At 46.7% G+C, this 17,332-nt stretch overlaps 1 protein-coding gene across 2 annotated transcripts in view; it reads right to left on the bottom strand.

The window, feature by feature from the left end:
• LOC117506578 (potassium voltage-gated channel subfamily D member 3-like) overlaps positions 1-17,332 on the bottom strand; it is a 324,070-nt gene that overhangs the window by 18,160 nt on the left and 288,578 nt on the right. For both annotated transcript variants that reach the window (XM_034166090.1, XM_034166091.1), the window contains exon 4: positions 12,332-12,433. In XM_034166090.1, the coding sequence (XP_034021981.1) occupies positions 12,332-12,433 (102 nt within the window). The remainder of the gene's footprint in view (positions 1-12,331; positions 12,434-17,332) is intronic.

Here is a 17,332-nt window from a genome sequence, read left to right as displayed (position 1 = left end):
CTGTGAGGGATATCCGAGTGGACACTATTCGAGAAATTCAGCGGGTTCTCGGTGAAAAGTTTAACGGCTGATGAGAGATTGTGGAGTTTCTTTCGCTTTAAGGACAGCTCACAAAGCGGATCGGCGCGGCGCAGTCAGAGGTGGCGTCCGTCTGGCTGTTTCGAGCTGAAAACTTCCACATTTCAGGCTCTGTTCACCCAGGTCGTCGTCAGAGAACAGAGAAGTTTCAGAAGAAGTCGGCATGAGGAGTTTATGCGGACATTCCACTGTTAAAGGAGATTTTGCAATGAAAGAACATGCGGGCAAATTCGCCGAGTCGGTTCCGTGACGACGCCGCAAATCCATCTGCGCCGCGACAGGAAAAACACCTCCGTGTTGAAAACCATTTGTAAAATTCAGGCAGCTTTTGATGGCTTTCAACAAGTGAGTATCTGAGAAATTGTTTAACAGCTGGGCATGTTCCAACTTGTCCGTTAAGGTTTCCAATGGAGGTGTTTTTCCTGTCGTGACCCCCTGCGGTCGGGTCCGGCCCGACATGCGAATCTGCCCGCACGTTCTTTCATTACAAAATCTCCTTTAACAGTGGAATGTCCGCATAAACTCCTCATGCCGACCTCTTCTGAAACGTCTCTGTTCTCTGACGACGACCTGGGTGAACAGAGCCTGAAATGTGGAAGTTTTCAGCTTGAAACAGCGAGACGACGCCGCCTCGGAGCGCAGATCGCCGTCAGGCGCCGTGGGCCGTCCATTAAAGCAACACTAACAGACCAAAATCTCTCATCAGCCGTTAAAATTTTCACCGAAAACCAGCTGAATTTATCGAATGGTGTCCACTTAGTTGTGCCTTACAGTTTTTGAAAAAATTTTTATCAAACAAAGCAGCAGTCTCTGAGCCATTCCTAAACAATGAAAAAAACGACGAGAGGGTGGGCCACTCCTCACTCAAAGACTGCCCACAGGCGAATGACGTAACCGACAGGCATGAAAAAACTCTCGCATGCCCACGAGGGTTCAAACATGTCTGATGTAATCGCACGTGATTCAAATCCATATGGTTTTTGAAAAAAATAATAAGGTCGGATACTTTTCTAACAGACCTCGTATATTCCCAATTTGAATAATTTTTGCACGAAATGAAAAATGAAATGCCATGAACACTGCCATCCAGTAGATGGCAGTGTTCATGGCAGTATAAGCTTTTTGGTATGAGCATACAGTCTTGACAGCAGTTGCCACACATTCACTAAAAGTGCTGAATCACAAACAGAATTTTCAGTTTTGAAATTGCCTTTTTTTACAAATGAAAAAAATGACATATTTATACATACAGATTTATTTGTAAAACCCATCACATGTTTCAGTAACTTGTGGGTTATACAGACCAGCCAACCACCGATGTCAGAAAAGTAATCTTCCCATAATGCATTGGGGCATGTGTGTCTAAATGCTAAAACCTTCAAAATTAGTGCATTACTTTAAAACTAAAACATATAGTTGATATTTTCACTTTGTAAAATGACAGATGTGACGTTAATTTCAATAACTTTTCCAGAATTAGTTTGTTTAAAATTTTAACCATAAGTCAAAACTGTCTGCCTGTGCATGACTCCAGTAATACGCCAGCAGGTCTGCATGTTGTTAAAAATAAATTATACCCCCCCGGTCAGGAGGTTTCTTTTGCTGAGAGAAGGCTGATCTGAGACAGAAGTGACGACTCGTTACGTCAGTAGCTGCTAGTGTACTGAAGTCAATACTGACAGTTATCGGTTTAGTTTTTATCTGTAGCTTCCACTAAATTTTTAAAGGGTTTATTGGTTTAGCTTAATAAAAGATAATTTTTCAGTTAGTGGATTAACTTTTTGGTTAGCTATGCCCACCACTGCATGTGATGGACAACACACTGGATTGATAAGAAAGCATTTATAATCATTGTCATTTCTTAATGTGTATATCGGCAGATGTACTGGTATCATATTTCTTTTACTCCTTATTATCACTATTGTTTTAGCCCCCCCCCCCCCAAAAAAATATGCATGGGTTGGGCTCTATTTTGCAGAATGCAACTTTTGATTGTTGCATAACCAGTTATACAGCTTCATGGTGGAGTGGAAGAGAGGAGAATTTTCATACAAGAAAATAGATTAAAATCAAGGTCTAAGGTTCCTCTTGAAATTTCACATTTTTGTTTTTTAAAAAGGAAATCCTTCCCTGCTCCAGTTTTCTCTCTGAAGGTAAAAATACAAAGGAGGACAGCTGTAAGTCTTGAAATATATATATATATATATATATATATATATATATATAAAGCTGGTTTATATAAACGAACAAAAAAAAAGACATAATAATCATAATAAGCATAATCAATAAGTCACCCTCTATAGTAATGAAATGGTGGGCTGTTCAATAAATGAATGGCTATCAGGAAATTAAAAAATAAACCTTTAAGAACAACTCACAATGGCCAACACAAAAGTTTCAATCTAATCTGCAGGCTGTGAAGGAACCTGCTGTTTTGTCATCGCTCCCCTCTCAGTCCTTCTCCAAACCCGTGCACTGGCTGACAGCAGCGATGCCGGCGTAATTTGATGCGTCAGGTCTCTGGCAGTCTCATCACAGATACAGAGAGGGACTGGGGCTACTCAGTGCTCGCAGATGGCATTTATATGATAATTCTAACGACTACCAGACACCCGCCAGCTTTCACACGGGACTCCATCAGATCCAAATAGATCTTAGTAGCCATCTGCAAAATCCATGTGTCAATTAAAGCGAGAGCGACAGTCCAGCTGGGAAGCGTGTAGGCGATTTGCTCCAGCATGATCATAATAGTTTTTCTGTTGTGGTAATTAGCTTAAAAAAGGGATACGTAGTAGGATGATGAGATCTTTATTGGGAAAGTCTTGCTTTGCTACGGTTGTTACAGTGAGGTTAACTCTGTTTGAAGAGAATACAGTGCTACCAGTAGCAGTGGTGCAACACCTGGAAGCTGCACAGTACCCCAGTTGTGTAAAAGGTTTTTCACTGGGCATCTTTCTTGTTGAAGAAGGCATTCAATAGCCTTGCTCAAGGGTACTTCAGTGGTGGCAATGAGCGTGGGGTGAGCGGTGGTCCACCGCATTGTCTTTTACAGACAAAGGTTTTGCAAAGTTTGAACAGATTTTTGAGTTGGGGTCGAAGAGCCATTTATGCAGAACGCTGTTTCATCGAGGGCGGTACGGTGGCTTTGTGGGTAGCACTGTTGCCTCACAGTGAGAAGGTTCTGGGATCGCTTCCTGTCTGGTCCTTTTGTGTGGAGTTTGCATGTTCTCCCTGTGTTTGCGTGGGTTCCTTCCAGGTGCTCCAGCTTCCTCCCACTTCCAAAGACAAGATAAACTGGAAGCTCGAATCGACCGTAGGTGAGAGTGTTAATATGTTTGTGCCCTACGTCTTGCCTAATGACAGCTGGTATAGGCTCCGGCCCCTGGTGCTCCTTAAGTGGAATAAGCGGGTTTTTATAAGATGAACAAATTGTTGCATCGACGTTATGTCATGTTTGACAAATAAGGACCATCTCAAATCAATAACAACAACCCCCCCTTCACTTTCTTTACTGCAGTTAACATTTTCTGTAAAATGGCTTGTCAATAGATTGACAAATAGACTTTAAAGCAAAAAGTTATGGACCCCTGAAATGATCTAAATGTACTACGAACCAGCTGATGGCTTGATTTTAACGTTACACGTCAGTTAAGCTGTTACTTCCACACCTCTGAACTCTCATAAAATGTTAAGAGTTGACGCAAAACTTTCACGAGACTGGTCACAGGTACGCTAATTTTACAAGTTCAAAAACAAAATTAACATGTCTGATAGCTGTTATAGCTGTATCACTGATAAATGTACCAGTTTCATCCTTAGGGTTGCTTTACAACTGACAAATCACTGTCACATCGGTTCAATACAATTAAAGTATCCTATGGAAGTTTGCTATGATAGCAGGCTAAATAACTGGCTTCATCTTCTTCTGGGCTTCTTCTGTGCTGCAATTTCTGATATGTGGCACTGCCCCTAGTGGCGAAGAAAAAGGTGTGCAGAGGCAGCGCCAACATGCTAGAAAAACCTGAAAAAGGTCCCTGGTTTTTCATCAGAGGTGGGATTAAGTCACCATCAAGTCACTCTCAAGTCATGAATCTGCAAGTCCCAAGTCAAGTCTCAAGTCATAATGACCACCATTATGACTTGAGACTTGACTTGGGACTTGCAGACTGATGACTTGAGAATGACTTGACAGTGACTTCATCCCACCTCTGCTTTTCATGAAATATGCATTTGACATGAGGCAATGCCACTTATGCCTTATTTTAATTTATCATGGAAAATGAATGTCTAGGTTAAACAAAGAATTGGCTGTGATATGATTGACATCATATCACAGCCAATTAAATTGCATCAAGCTGTTTCATAATAAAAAGTATCATCCTTGAATCTTATTGTAGCCCATGTATCTAGAACTAGGTTAGATCATTTTATGATTTGGCTCTCATGAACAAACTTGGTATATGTAGGAGTTACGGCCATCGTCGACACCAGATTTGAAATCAGGATCTAATTTTTGAACTGTTCAATACATTTTGTTGTGTGGGCCGCTGAAGAGGAGGTACTGCTGGCCCACCACCACCAGATGGCACCTTGCTTGGAAGTGCGGGCTTCAAGCACGAGAGGGCGTCATAGCAACCGGGAGTGACAGCTGTTACTCGTCATCAGCATCAGCTGTCACTCATCCACATCATCACCACCACCTTAAAGGCCGGACTGCAACTCCACCTCCCCGCCGAGAAATCAACTACCAATCAGGTAATTTTCTCTGCTGAACAAAAACCTTGTGTAATAGTCTGAACTTCTTTTGCAGCCGTTTTCCTGTGGTGTTGCCTTATCTGTGGGATTGGCGCTTGGTGTGATCAGCGACGGCTTCGCTTCACACTCCAACCAGATAAGTGGTTAGACAGGAGCTGCACGAGTGTGTGATTGGAGGTGGAGGTGCTCCCTCCTTACTGAATACAGACTGTGGGATTACTGAGTGTGCGACCTCACACTCATCAGGACTGTCTCTGTTCTCTGCCAGCAGTACCGGGTCTGACTGCTGAAGACAGCGGCCAACTGGGGCGCAGGGCTTGGCGACGTGCGCGGACTTCTTGATGCAGTGCTCGCTCGTCTTTTCACAGCGTCCCGTCATGTATGCAGCAGACGCCAGCCGGGTGGCTTATGTGATCAATTTGCTTCGAGGAGAGGCACGCGCCTGGGCTACGGCGCTTTGAGAGCAGAATTCATGGCTCCTAACGGTTTATACTGAGTTTGTGAGGGAGATCCGACAGGTGTTCGACCACCCTCATAGAGGCGAGACCGCTTCAAGTGTGCTGCTGTCGATACGGCAGGGGCGTCGGAGCGCAGCGAAGTATGCAGTCGACTTCCGCATCGCTGCAGCGCGAGCCGGCTGGAATGCTGTTGCGCTCCGCGCCGCCTTTGTAAACGGACTGTCTCTGGTCCTTAAGGAGCACCTGGTGGCGAAGGACGAGCCGCGGGATTTAGATGGGCTTATCGACCTGGTTATACGGTTAGACAACCGATTAACGGAACACAGACGGGAGCGAGATGAAGGGCGTGGTCAGGCACAAGCCATCCCTCTTCCTCCCGGGTCCGAAAGGAAGCCGACTTCCCCCACGCTCCACTGCCAGGGCTCTCCACGTGACAACAGCTACCCCTGCTGACATTGCTATGGAAACGAGCAGGGCCAAAAAACGATCAGATCAGAGACAAAGGAGGCTGATCCGTGGAGAGTGTTTTCTCTGCAGCTCTACCGAGCACACACAGAGAGAATGCCCCAAACGGTCAAAACAGCAGCACTCGTCCTTAGAGACTGGGCTAAGGGTGGGTCACAACACCCACGTGGGGAAACCCCGACGATCTGCACGAATCCCAGTCACGATCCTGAGTGGGGATCTAACCCTTCACGCTGTTATGTGTCGGACGCAGCCCGGAGAACCGACCAGCGTTTGAAGGACCCAGTATAAAATAAGCAGAGCACGGTACAAAGGATAACAGAGTTTAATGAACATAACAGTGCTGTGAAAAAATATAAAAGGGCGCGGTCTGGCGTGGTGGTTTTGCGGTGCGCTCCCAGCACCGCTAACGGTCCGGAGCCAGAACCAATTCGGACCCAAGGACCCCGCCGACACCCCCCAGGTGGCCGCGACAAACCAAGTCTGTGAAAGAAGAAATCATTATGTGAGTCCACACTCAACACACAGAGAGACCACTCAAAGGTGTACAAACAGCAAACACTTCCTGGCTTAATTACTAATCAGCTTCCCACCCTGCAGGCATGGAGCACCCAGTTCACAAAACTCCACTGCAGTGGAAGCTGATTACACGACCAACATACAGCTCAATATAATAAGGTGTGAGGGACACCACATTTACTGACTGTATAAATGTTAGTCACAAAATCTAACGTACCTCAGGAAGTGTGCTGACGAGCGTGAGACCTCACCCCCTCCTCTTTCACAGACCATGCATCAAACCTGGACGTTCTCTGCATCCACTGATGATGAGATGGCTCCCAAGACGACGATCTCACTCGTCTGGTCACAAGGTCGAGTCTCTGGCAAATACACACTGTCTTAAATGCCACCATGTTCCAATCCATGTAGATGCACCACAGCTGTGAGTCCTGACGAGCCGCAGGTGATCAGCCTCAGGTGATCAGGGTGAGGTCCTGATAAACTCAGCTACACAGCCACTCAGTCCCAAACGCAAGCCACCTGGAAGGAAAAACAAAAGACAGGACAAAAGACAGAAACAAAAAGGCAGCCAGCCCCCCCCAGCCATACAACACACGCCCTAGCACTGGTGGACACGGGGTCGGAGGGGAATCTGCTGGATAGCAGATGGGCAAAGGAGGTTGGGCTCCCTCTAGTGGCCTTACCGTCACCATTGTTGGTGCGGGCACTAGATGGCACCCTTCTTCCACTAATCACACACCAGACACAGCCAGTGACATTGGTGGTGTCTGGGAATCACAGGGAGGAGATTGTGTTTTATGTAACACCTTCTACCTCCCGAGTAATTTTGGGTTTTCCATGGGTGTTAAAACACAATCCCCGGATTGATTGGCCATCTGGGGTTGTGGTTCAGTGGAGCGAAACCTGCCACCGGGAGTGTTTAGGATCCTCGGTTCCACCCGGTGTGACAGTTAAGGAGGAGGTTTTAGTCCCCCCCAATCTGGCGGCGGTGCCAGCCGAGTACCACGACCTTGCTGACGTCTTCAGCAAGGATCTGGCACTCACGCTGCCCCCGCACCGTCCGTACGATTGTGCCATTGATTTGATACCGGGCGCTGAGTACCCGTCCAGCAGGCTGTACAACCTCTCACGTCCGGAACGCGAATCAGTGGAGACCTACATCCGGGACTCGTTAGCTGCCGGGTTGATCCGGAACTCCACCTCCCCGATGGGTGCTGGTTTCTTTTTTGTGGGCAAGAAGGACGGCGGACTCCGTCCATGCATTGATTACAGAGGGCTGAACGAGATCACGGTTCGCAACCGATACCCGTTACCTCTGTTGGATTCAGTGTTCACGCCCCTGCATGGAGCCCAAATTTTCACGAAATTGGATCTTAGGAATGCTTATCACCTGGTTCGGATCCGGGAGGGAGACGAGTGGAAGACAGCATTTAACACCCCGTTAGGTCACTTTGAGTACCTGGTCATGCCGTTCGGCCTCACCAATGTGCCCGCGACGTTCCAAGCATTGGTTAATGACGTCTTGCGGGACTTCCTGCATCGGTTTGTCTTTGTATATCTAGACGATATACTCATCTTTTCTCCGGATCCTGAGACCCATGTCAAGCATGTACGTCAGGTCCTACAGCGGTTGTTGGAGAACCGGCTGTTTGTGAAGGGCGAGAAGTGTGAGTTCCACCGCACTTCTTTGTCTTTCCTGGGGTTCATAATCTCCTCCAACTCCGTCGCCCCTGATCCGGCCAAGGTTGCGGCGGTGAGAGATTGGCCCCAACCAACGAACCGTAGGAAACTACAACAGTTCCTCGGTTTTGCAAATTTCTACCAGAGGTTCATCAAGGGCTACAGTCAGGTAGTTAGCCCCCTGTCAGCCCTGACCTCCACAAAAGTCCCCTTTACCTGGTCGGATCGGTGCGAAGCCACGTTTAGGGAGTTGAAACGCCGGTTCTCGACTGCACCGGTTCTGGTGCAGCCCGATCCCAAGCGCCAGTTTGTTGTTGAAGTGGATGCCTCTGACTCAGGGATAGGAGCCGTGCTGTCCCAGAGTGGGGACTCCGACAAGGTTCTCCATCCATGTGCCTACTTTTCCTGCAGGTTGACCCCAGCTGAACGGAACTATGACGTCGGCAATCGGGAACTTCTTGCGGTGAAGGAGGCTCTTGAGGAGTGGAGACACCTGTTGGAGGGAGCATCGGTACCATTTACGGTTTTCACGGACCATCGGAACCTGGAGTACATCCGGGCCGCGAAGCGTCTGAACCCCAGGCAAGCCCGCTGGTCGCTGTTCTTCAGGCGTTTTGACTTCCGGATCACCTACCGCCCCGGAACAAAGAACCAACAATCTGACGCCCTGTCCCGGGTGCATGAAGAGGAGGTCAAGACCGAGCTGTCAGACCCCCCTGAAACCATCATCCCCGAGTCCACTGTCATGGCCACCCTTACCTGGGATGTGGAGAAGACCATCCGGGAGGCCCTGACACGGAGCCCGGACCCGGGGACAGGTCCGAAGGACAAACTGTACGTCCCACCAGAGGCCAGGGCTGCGGTCCTTGACTTCTGTCACGGTTCCAAGCTCTCCTGTCACCCAGGGGTGCGAAGGACCGTGGCAGTGGTCCGGCAGCGCTTCTGGTGGGCATCTATGGAAGCCGACATCCGGGAGTATGTCCAGGCCTGCACCACCTGTGCCAGGGGCAAAGCCGACTATCACAAGGCCCAAGGCCTCCTCCAGCCTCTGCCTGTGCCTCATCGCCCCTGGTCTCATATCGGCCTGGACTTTGTCATGGGCCTCCCGCCGTCCCAGGGCAACACCACCATCTTAACGATAGTGGACCGGTTCTCCAAGGTGGCCCACTTCGTGGCCCTCCCGAAGCTCCCGACGGCCCAGGAGACTGCAGACCTCCTGGTCCACCACGTCGTGCGTCTGCATGGGATTCCAGCAGACATTGTCTCAGATCGTGGTCCTCAGTTCTCCTCCCAGGTCTGGAGGAGTTTCTGCAGGGAACTGGGGGCCACCGTCAGTCTCTCGTCTGGGTACCACCCCCAGACGAACGGGCAGGCAGAGCGGACTAACCAGGAACTGGAGCAGGCCCTCTGCTGCGTGACCTCTGTGCACCCGACGGCCTGGAGTGACCATCTTGCCTGGATCGAGTACGCTCATAACAGCCAAGTCTCGTATGCCACCGGCCTCTCCCCGTTTGAAGTGTGTTTGGGGTACCAGCCCCCGTTGTTCCCACTAGTGGAGGGAGAGGTCGGGGTGCCCTCGGTCCAGGCCCATCTGAGAAGGTGCCGTCGGGTGTGGCGTACCGCCCGCTCTGCCCTGCTCAAAGCCCGGACAAGGGCCAAGAACCATGCGGACTGCCGGCGTGCCCTGGCCCCTGCGTATCAGCCTGGGCAGGAGGTTTGGCTTTCCACAAAGGACATTCCCCTGCAAGTGGAATCCCAGAAGTTGAAGGACAGATACATTGGACCTTTCCCCATACTCAAGATCCTCAGTCCAGCCGCAGTGAAGCTGAAGCTGCCAGCTTCACTGCGGATCCACCCGGTTTTCCATGTGTCACGCATCAAACCACACCACGTTTCACCCCTCTGTACCCCCGGACCGGTGCCGCCTCCTGCCCGGATCATCGACGGGGAGCCGGCTTGGACCGTGCGCCGGCTCCTGGACGTCTGTCGGAAGGGCCGGGGGTTCCAGTATTTGGTGGACTGGGAGGGGTATGGACCCGAAGAATGCTCCTGGGTGAAGAGGAGCTTCATCCTGGACCCGGCCCTCCTGGCCGACTTCTACTGGCGGCACCCGGACAAGCCTGGTCGGGCACCAGGAGGCGCCCGTTGAGGGGGAGGTCCTGTTGTGTGGGCCACTGAAGAGGAGGTACTGCTGGCCCACCACCACCAGATGGCGCCTTGCTTGAAGTGCGGGCTTCAAGCACGAGAGGGCGTCATAGCAACCGGGAGTGACAGCTGTTACTCGTCATCAGCATCAGCTGTCACTCATCCACATCATCACCACCACCTTAAAGGCCGGACTGCAACTCCACCTCCCCGCCGAGAAATCAACTACCAATCAGGTAATTTTCTCTGCTGAACAAAAACCTTGTGTAATAGTCTGAACTTCTTTTGCAGCCGTTTTCCTGTGGTGTTGCCTTATCTGTGGGATTGGCGCTTGGTGTGATCAGCGACGGCTTCGCTTCACACTCCAACCAGATAAGTGGTTAGACAGGAGCTGCACGAGTGTGTGATTAGAGGTGGAGGTGCTCCCTCCTTACTGAATACAGACTGTGCGACCTCACACTCATCAGGACTGTCTCTGTTCTCTGCCAGCAGTACCGGGTCTGACTGCTGAAGACAGCGGCCACCTGGGGCGCAGGGCTTGGCGGCTCCGGTGTTCTTCAGCTCCGTTGGCAGTGGAAGCTGTGTGGATCCGGCTCTTCTCTTGCCAGCCGTCTTCTATCGTCGAGCCTGCCCACACGTCACCTGGTGTATGATTGACAGTCACTATATTGTTATTGTCTGTACGTCGTTGTGTGATTCACAACATTAAATTGTTACTTTTGGCTTATCCATTGTCCGTTCATTTACGCCCCCTGTTGTGGGTCCGTGTCACGACACTTTCACAACACATTTCTTCCAGATTCTCAAAATTGTTGATTGTATGTGGTAACTTTGGGGTATTCGAAGTCTTAACATCTTCAATCATGTTCAAACATCTTTAAATGGGAAATTCATAGTGACTATGGCTTGTAACTTGTTTGATTGTGCTCCATTGAGGTACAAATTTGAAGCTGAAGCAGTTTTTGTTGTGGTTTTTGTTCAGCGTTGAAGAGCTGGATCATGTCTGGCCGAGGGCACAGCTTCTTTCTTTCTTTCATTTTTGGGCACATTGCCAGTGTAGTGGCTGTACTGTTTGATCTGTGTTGTGTTTCTGTTGTAACTCCTCCACTTCACTCCCATCGGGACACAAACTTGTGATGTCTGGAATGAGAGGCGGACGCTCTGACTACTCGGCTAAAAACCCGGGCTGGAGTCTGAGTGGCCAGAATATCCTTCAGATGTTGGGGAGTGAGGCCCACTGACTGCTGTTGCACAGTGACTCCTGCTGGCCTCCATCACAGCAGGTCTGCACTTTATAAGCCAGCCTTTTAGGAGGAAAGACGTATTAAGCCATTTCATCCTGTTTTTGCACTCTTTGGATCCTGGGTGACTGCAGTACAACAGCGCCCTGTGAAACAGCCCTGTATGGTAGAGATGCCCACCCTTAACGGATACAAAAGACTGTGCTCCAACATTTTTGTGTTTCTATGTAGGGACTCTAGCTTTAGTGATAGAGGGCTCACTCTTGATAAAGTTCATAAAAACTTGATGAGAATGTGAAACCTTTTTCCAGGCCCTTTGTGTGCTGTGTTTTTGCAGATACAATATTTCCCACCCCTTAAATAGCAGTGTAATGCTTGGATACAACCCCGCTGGTTTTGTGCCTTTGATGAATTTTGATCGTTATGTTTAAACTCTTTTCTTCCTGTGCAGTTAATTATTAGAAACGTAAATGGCAACACAAGCAAGCAAAAATAGCTTCTTTTATCCAAGTTCATCACTTGAACAAATGTGGATAAAATCAAGTATCAGATTAGATTGAAAGACAACTGTGTGATTAAAGTAATTTGTACAGAAAAGACCGTCTGTGCAGGATTATTAGCCCAACTGTCCTGTATAACAGCAATCACACCAATTTTTGCTCATGTTTAATAGCCTTCAAAAGACTTGAGATGGTGTTTTGGTTAATTATGGCATTAATTCTTTCTGACTACATGTGTGTCAATGATTGCATTTGTACTGCTGATGAAAAAGTGCTGCTCTTTTGCACTTTTAGTAAACTGGAATAATTGGTAGAATGATATTTGGCAAAGGTTACCATGATTAATGTCTTTCATAGAATTACAGTGTTGACATTTCATTTCATTTTTAAATGGATTGAATTAAAAAGTTTTTGAAATGGCTGCATTTGTATTACATGAGCCCACTTTACTAAAAGCAGTGCGTTCAGGGTCAGAGGTGTTTCTCACCGTCAACTCCATCAGTTTGTTGATGAGTCCATTGCGTTTGCTCTGGAGGAAGGCGTTGGCACTGCCTGACTTGGCTATTCTTATCCTGGCCAGTCTTGCTTTCTGGATGTGGGAAGAACAAGAGGAAGTCACAGCGTTATACACATTGGGTGGGAGTGAGTGAGGGGGGGCAGTAATAATGACTGATGCCTTATTTAGTGGTGGAAATGTACCATCTCTTCACACAAGCTCTGTAGTATCAACTGCCCCTACAACTACACTGGTTTTACTCCTACAATTTTAGATTTTCTCTGCTGAAGACTTTCTTTTAATTTGTCTCTCTGAACCTGCAATTTTTTGCTTGAAGTTGAAAGAAGTGCCAGAATGAAGAATTTCAAATTGACCTGTTCAGAGCAGAACGATGGTGAAGATTCCTCCTTAAGCGTTACACAAATCCATTAAGAAATAAGAAACACAGCCACACAATGTCAAGGAAAAATGTAAATTCACAATGAAACCTAGTTCACCAACCAACCTCTGAAGGAGTTCTGACTGACACTGTGCAACAAGAAAGGAAGTTATAACAATACACTTGTTTGAGGAAAGAAGTTGTAACATTGAACATTGAAAATGCTGTTTTATAACTAATGTGCAGGCACCATGGCTAACAAATGAGTCAGTAAGTTACGTGCTTATAAGGCCTGCTGACAGTTACCTGTGTGTCCTTTAACAAAATATCTCTAAATTTTGTACATTATTTAAGTCCCACCCAAGGATCAACCTTTTAATAAATCAGGTTCAGGGATGAAACATAAAGGTCACAACACAGGGTCAAAATGTTTGCCCAGTGCAAATAGACAGGGCTATTTGCTGGACACGACTACTGCTCTTCTGCGGAGCCAGCTGCAATGGATCTGGTGCTTGACAAGACCAAAGTGCTCCGGTCAGAGGTCACTGCTCTACGGAGGCAAATGGAGAACATGACCGTCAGCTGCAAGTTTGGTTTGGAGTGGTTTGTTGTCTCCAATGATGACATCAGGTTATATACAAGGTAAGAAGGCTAGAACATTTGAATGACTAAAATTAAAATATGTTAGCACAGAGCAATACAATACAATGCAAATAAATAGCAAACGCCATTGACAACGATTCTATATGGGTGTATGCAGCAACGCTATTGATTATTATAGTGACAATTAACTACTAAGGTGATAATTCATAATGGTAGTGACTTTGGGTAGACTGTGGGTAGACTTTGGGAAACTCCAGTAAACAGCGAGTAAACTACCAGGACTCAGCCATCTTCACAGTACAGTGCGCTCCACGATAGTCTTCTACGCACCGGAAGTTTGGGTGCCATCAGGTGTAGAACGCGGAACTAATGCGTGCATATACTCCATACATTATCGCTATGGCAGCGAGCTTTGCACACACTCAGTACTGCTATCTAGTTTATAATCTAACAACACATTACACACACATTTTATTTTGAAATATTTATCATTATGTAGCCCCACAGGCGGCTGAGACCAGCGGTAGGTCCATAGGAGTAGTTAGCAAGAAAGGCGTATGTACAGATACAATAAGAATACCGTATTTTTCGGACTATAAGTCGCACTTTTTTACATGTTTTGGCTGGGGGTGCGACTTATAAATGAAAAATATCCCAGCAGATTCTCAATTAATTTACCGTAATAAAACAATTTTACGTGACAGAGTTGCACTATGTTTTAAAATGGCCACCGGAAACGGAAATGCAATGCATTATGGGCACTGTAGTATGGCGGCCGCCCTATAGGTCATGCTGGTCGTGATAACCAATCAAAGAACAGAATATTGGATGTGTATTCCTCACCTCACCCAGACAATGATTGTGAAACAGCGTGTGAAGCAGACGAACACGGTGCTTGCTGTTATTCTGGGAGGGCTAACAAAACAGCTTCAACCCTTGGATATCAGTGTGAGCAGAGTGTTTATGTTGATGCTGAGAGCTGCATGGGAGCACTGGGTGAGTGATGGCAGAGGATTTGCATCTGCACTTGGAAGGAGCTGGCGTCGACACCACGGGGAGGTCATGAGCTGCGCAGGTAGGTGCTGCACGAACATCGGCAGCTGACACATGGTGTGTACTATGGTCCACAGCGGGTAATATGTTAGAAAAGAACCGTTCAGCGATGGTGTGGGTTATGGTTCGGCTCACACTGTGGTCCACAAAATACAAACATATCCGTAGGTAAAATGCAGCTCACGAGAGGGCACTCAAGGCTTGTGTGACTGTTCCTGCAACTTCTCACTACCATAGAAAAATAAAAATTTCATTTCATTTCATTTCATTTCAACATTACTTATAACTTAACAAGACAACGGAGAAGGCCCAAAAAAATGCCACCAAAAAGAAAATCATACTCTGCAGATTACAAGTTGCGACTAGTGAAATATGCATCCGAAAACGGTAGCTGTCACAATATTATCATCTGAACTTTTCATGTTAAGTTAACATACCTGTATGTCCATGCGACTTATAGTCCAGTGCGACTTATTTATGGTTTATTTTTCTTTATAATGGATAAAGTGGCTGGTGCGACTTATACTCTGGTGCGACTTATAGTCCGGAAAATACGGTAAATGAGACCACAGACCAAAATAATTCAAACTGCTAGTGTATTTCTAGCCGAAAAGAATCAAAGAATATACATACATATATATATATATATATATATATATATATATATATATATATATATATATATATATATATATATATATATATATATATATATATATATATAACACACACACACACACACACACGCAATATTTACATTTGCCACTAAGCATTTGCTGGGTCCAGCAATTCAAGATGTTCCTCAGTGCAAATCACTGTTCCACAAATGGTTAAGAGGATTAGCTTCAACCCTACTTTTGATGAATCAGTAGAAATCTAGGTTTATCGTCTGTTTTTCTTTTTATCTGGGGTTTCTTTTAACCCAAGTTGATTTGGTTCCTTTATTAGTTCTCAATTTATCTCAGTTAGGCCTGTTTAAATTTTACTTCCCTTGCTCAGTTGGTTAATTAATATCTCATCCTTGTCTGGATGATTTCAGGAGTACACTTAGGTTTTCATTACGCAACCGACACCAACCCAACAAAACTGACAGTTACTCAAGATCAAAACCGCTCCATGTATCCAAGTTGCCGGTTAATCAGGATCAAAACCGCTCCGTGTATCCACATTAAATAAAAAGGACATTCCCTTTCACACTCAGTGTATCACGAGTCCAAGGCTCCAGAGGCCTCATGTACAAAGCGTGCTTACACATAAAAAGGTAGTGTACGTCCGTCTCCACACCAACATTCAGATGTATCTAAAATTAAATGGCCGTGGAAATGTGCGGTGCACACACCTGGCTGGTGTATGCATGTTTCTACAGCTATTGTTCCTCTGCGGACATGTAAAGATGAAGCTGGGAACTGTTCATAGTGTGAAAACAAGAAGTCATCAGAGTGATGTGCATATCAGAGACACTGATGAACATTTAACACACTCGTGTTTGCAATTATATGGATGGATATAAAACCATGCGCAAAGTGATGCGTAAAATGGCACTAACATTGGCTGCATTAGCGTCGGAGGACCTTGCAAATGGTGCAATCTGACGTGAGCGTGTATTCAGGGAACGCTAGGATGTACTTGCAATTGACAATAATTGGCTCATAAACCGATTGTGATTACTAAGGCCACTGATATTGGAGTTGCACGCAGAACTGGGGCTGGCCCAGAGAGCAATACGGTAAGGAGCTAGGTGGGTGTCTGCGTCTACAGAGGTGCTGACCACACTGCGCTTCCTGGAAACGGGCATTCCAGCGTGAGCTGGCCGATCAGTCAGGAGTGTGCCAGTCAACCTTGAGCCGAGCCACGCCAGCTGTGTGGAACGCAGTCATCCGAAAGTCACTAGGTACATCCCATTCCAACAGTAAAACGCCATTTGCAGCGAGAGCTGGTTTCCATGTGATCGGAACTGTTGACTGCACACATGTTCACATCGTATGTGATGCGCTAATGCGCATCAGACTTGTTTTTGGCACGGTGCGCGATGACAGCTGCTCAATCAATCAAACAACTTTATTAATCCCACAAGGGGCAATTAATTAGCTGCTCGCTGTGTAAATAGTGTATTTGTGTAATTTATCCGAACGTAAACCAACGCGGCCACATTCGGGCGTGTGCGCATTCAAATATGTTTTTATTATTATTATTAATGTCTTTTTTTTATTTTTGCTTGATGGTGAGCTGCAGAGCTTCTTAACAGGCTTCCTGTGTTCAGTATCTGTCAATAAACACGTGTGTAAATTGTGAATGTCATACTGTAGTAGAGGTGTGCCTCACCTTTTTAATGTCAGTGTGTGCGCGCTGTTCTGCGTGTTGGCCTCACACACACACACACACACACACACACACACACACACACACACACACACACACACACACACACACACACTCCGTAGCTCCCACAAACATTTGACCAATTTCATGATTAATCTGTTTAACCGGGCACTGAATAAACTATCTCTGCGTGCCTCCACATAATATCCAGTCATCTATAATATAATTTCTTTTCTGTGTTCATGTTGTCTGATGTGACGTCGCTCAAAGCGCTTATTTACATAAAATTGCATATTTAAATGGGGTGTGGCCATGGGTTCAATTCCACGTTCAGTGGAATGTACAAACGGAAGGTGCGTGGATCCATGCTTACGCACACTTTGATACATCTGAATATTTTTTGTGCTTACACCAGTTTCTGGGTTTTGGTGTACACCATGTTTTAGCAGGAAATTCACGCAGGTCTTGGTACATGAGGACCCAGGTCCTTGAAGGAGGAGGAAAAAGCCACATGCTTTCCTGTGTGCGTTGCAGCAAAACACTGAAAGAGATTTTTATCCTATCACATTTCAGAAGAGTGGCGTCTGTGTTCTTGTCCTTGATCATTGGCATGGACGACCTCACAGAACACAGTTCTT

This window comes from Thalassophryne amazonica, chromosome 3, assembly GCF_902500255.1.
Source record: "Thalassophryne amazonica chromosome 3, fThaAma1.1, whole genome shotgun sequence".
In the NCBI taxonomy this organism is placed as follows: Eukaryota; Metazoa; Chordata; class Actinopteri; order Batrachoidiformes; family Batrachoididae; genus Thalassophryne; species Thalassophryne amazonica.
Note: the sequence above shows the minus strand (reverse complement) of the source record. Positions and strands in the feature narration are given on the sequence as shown.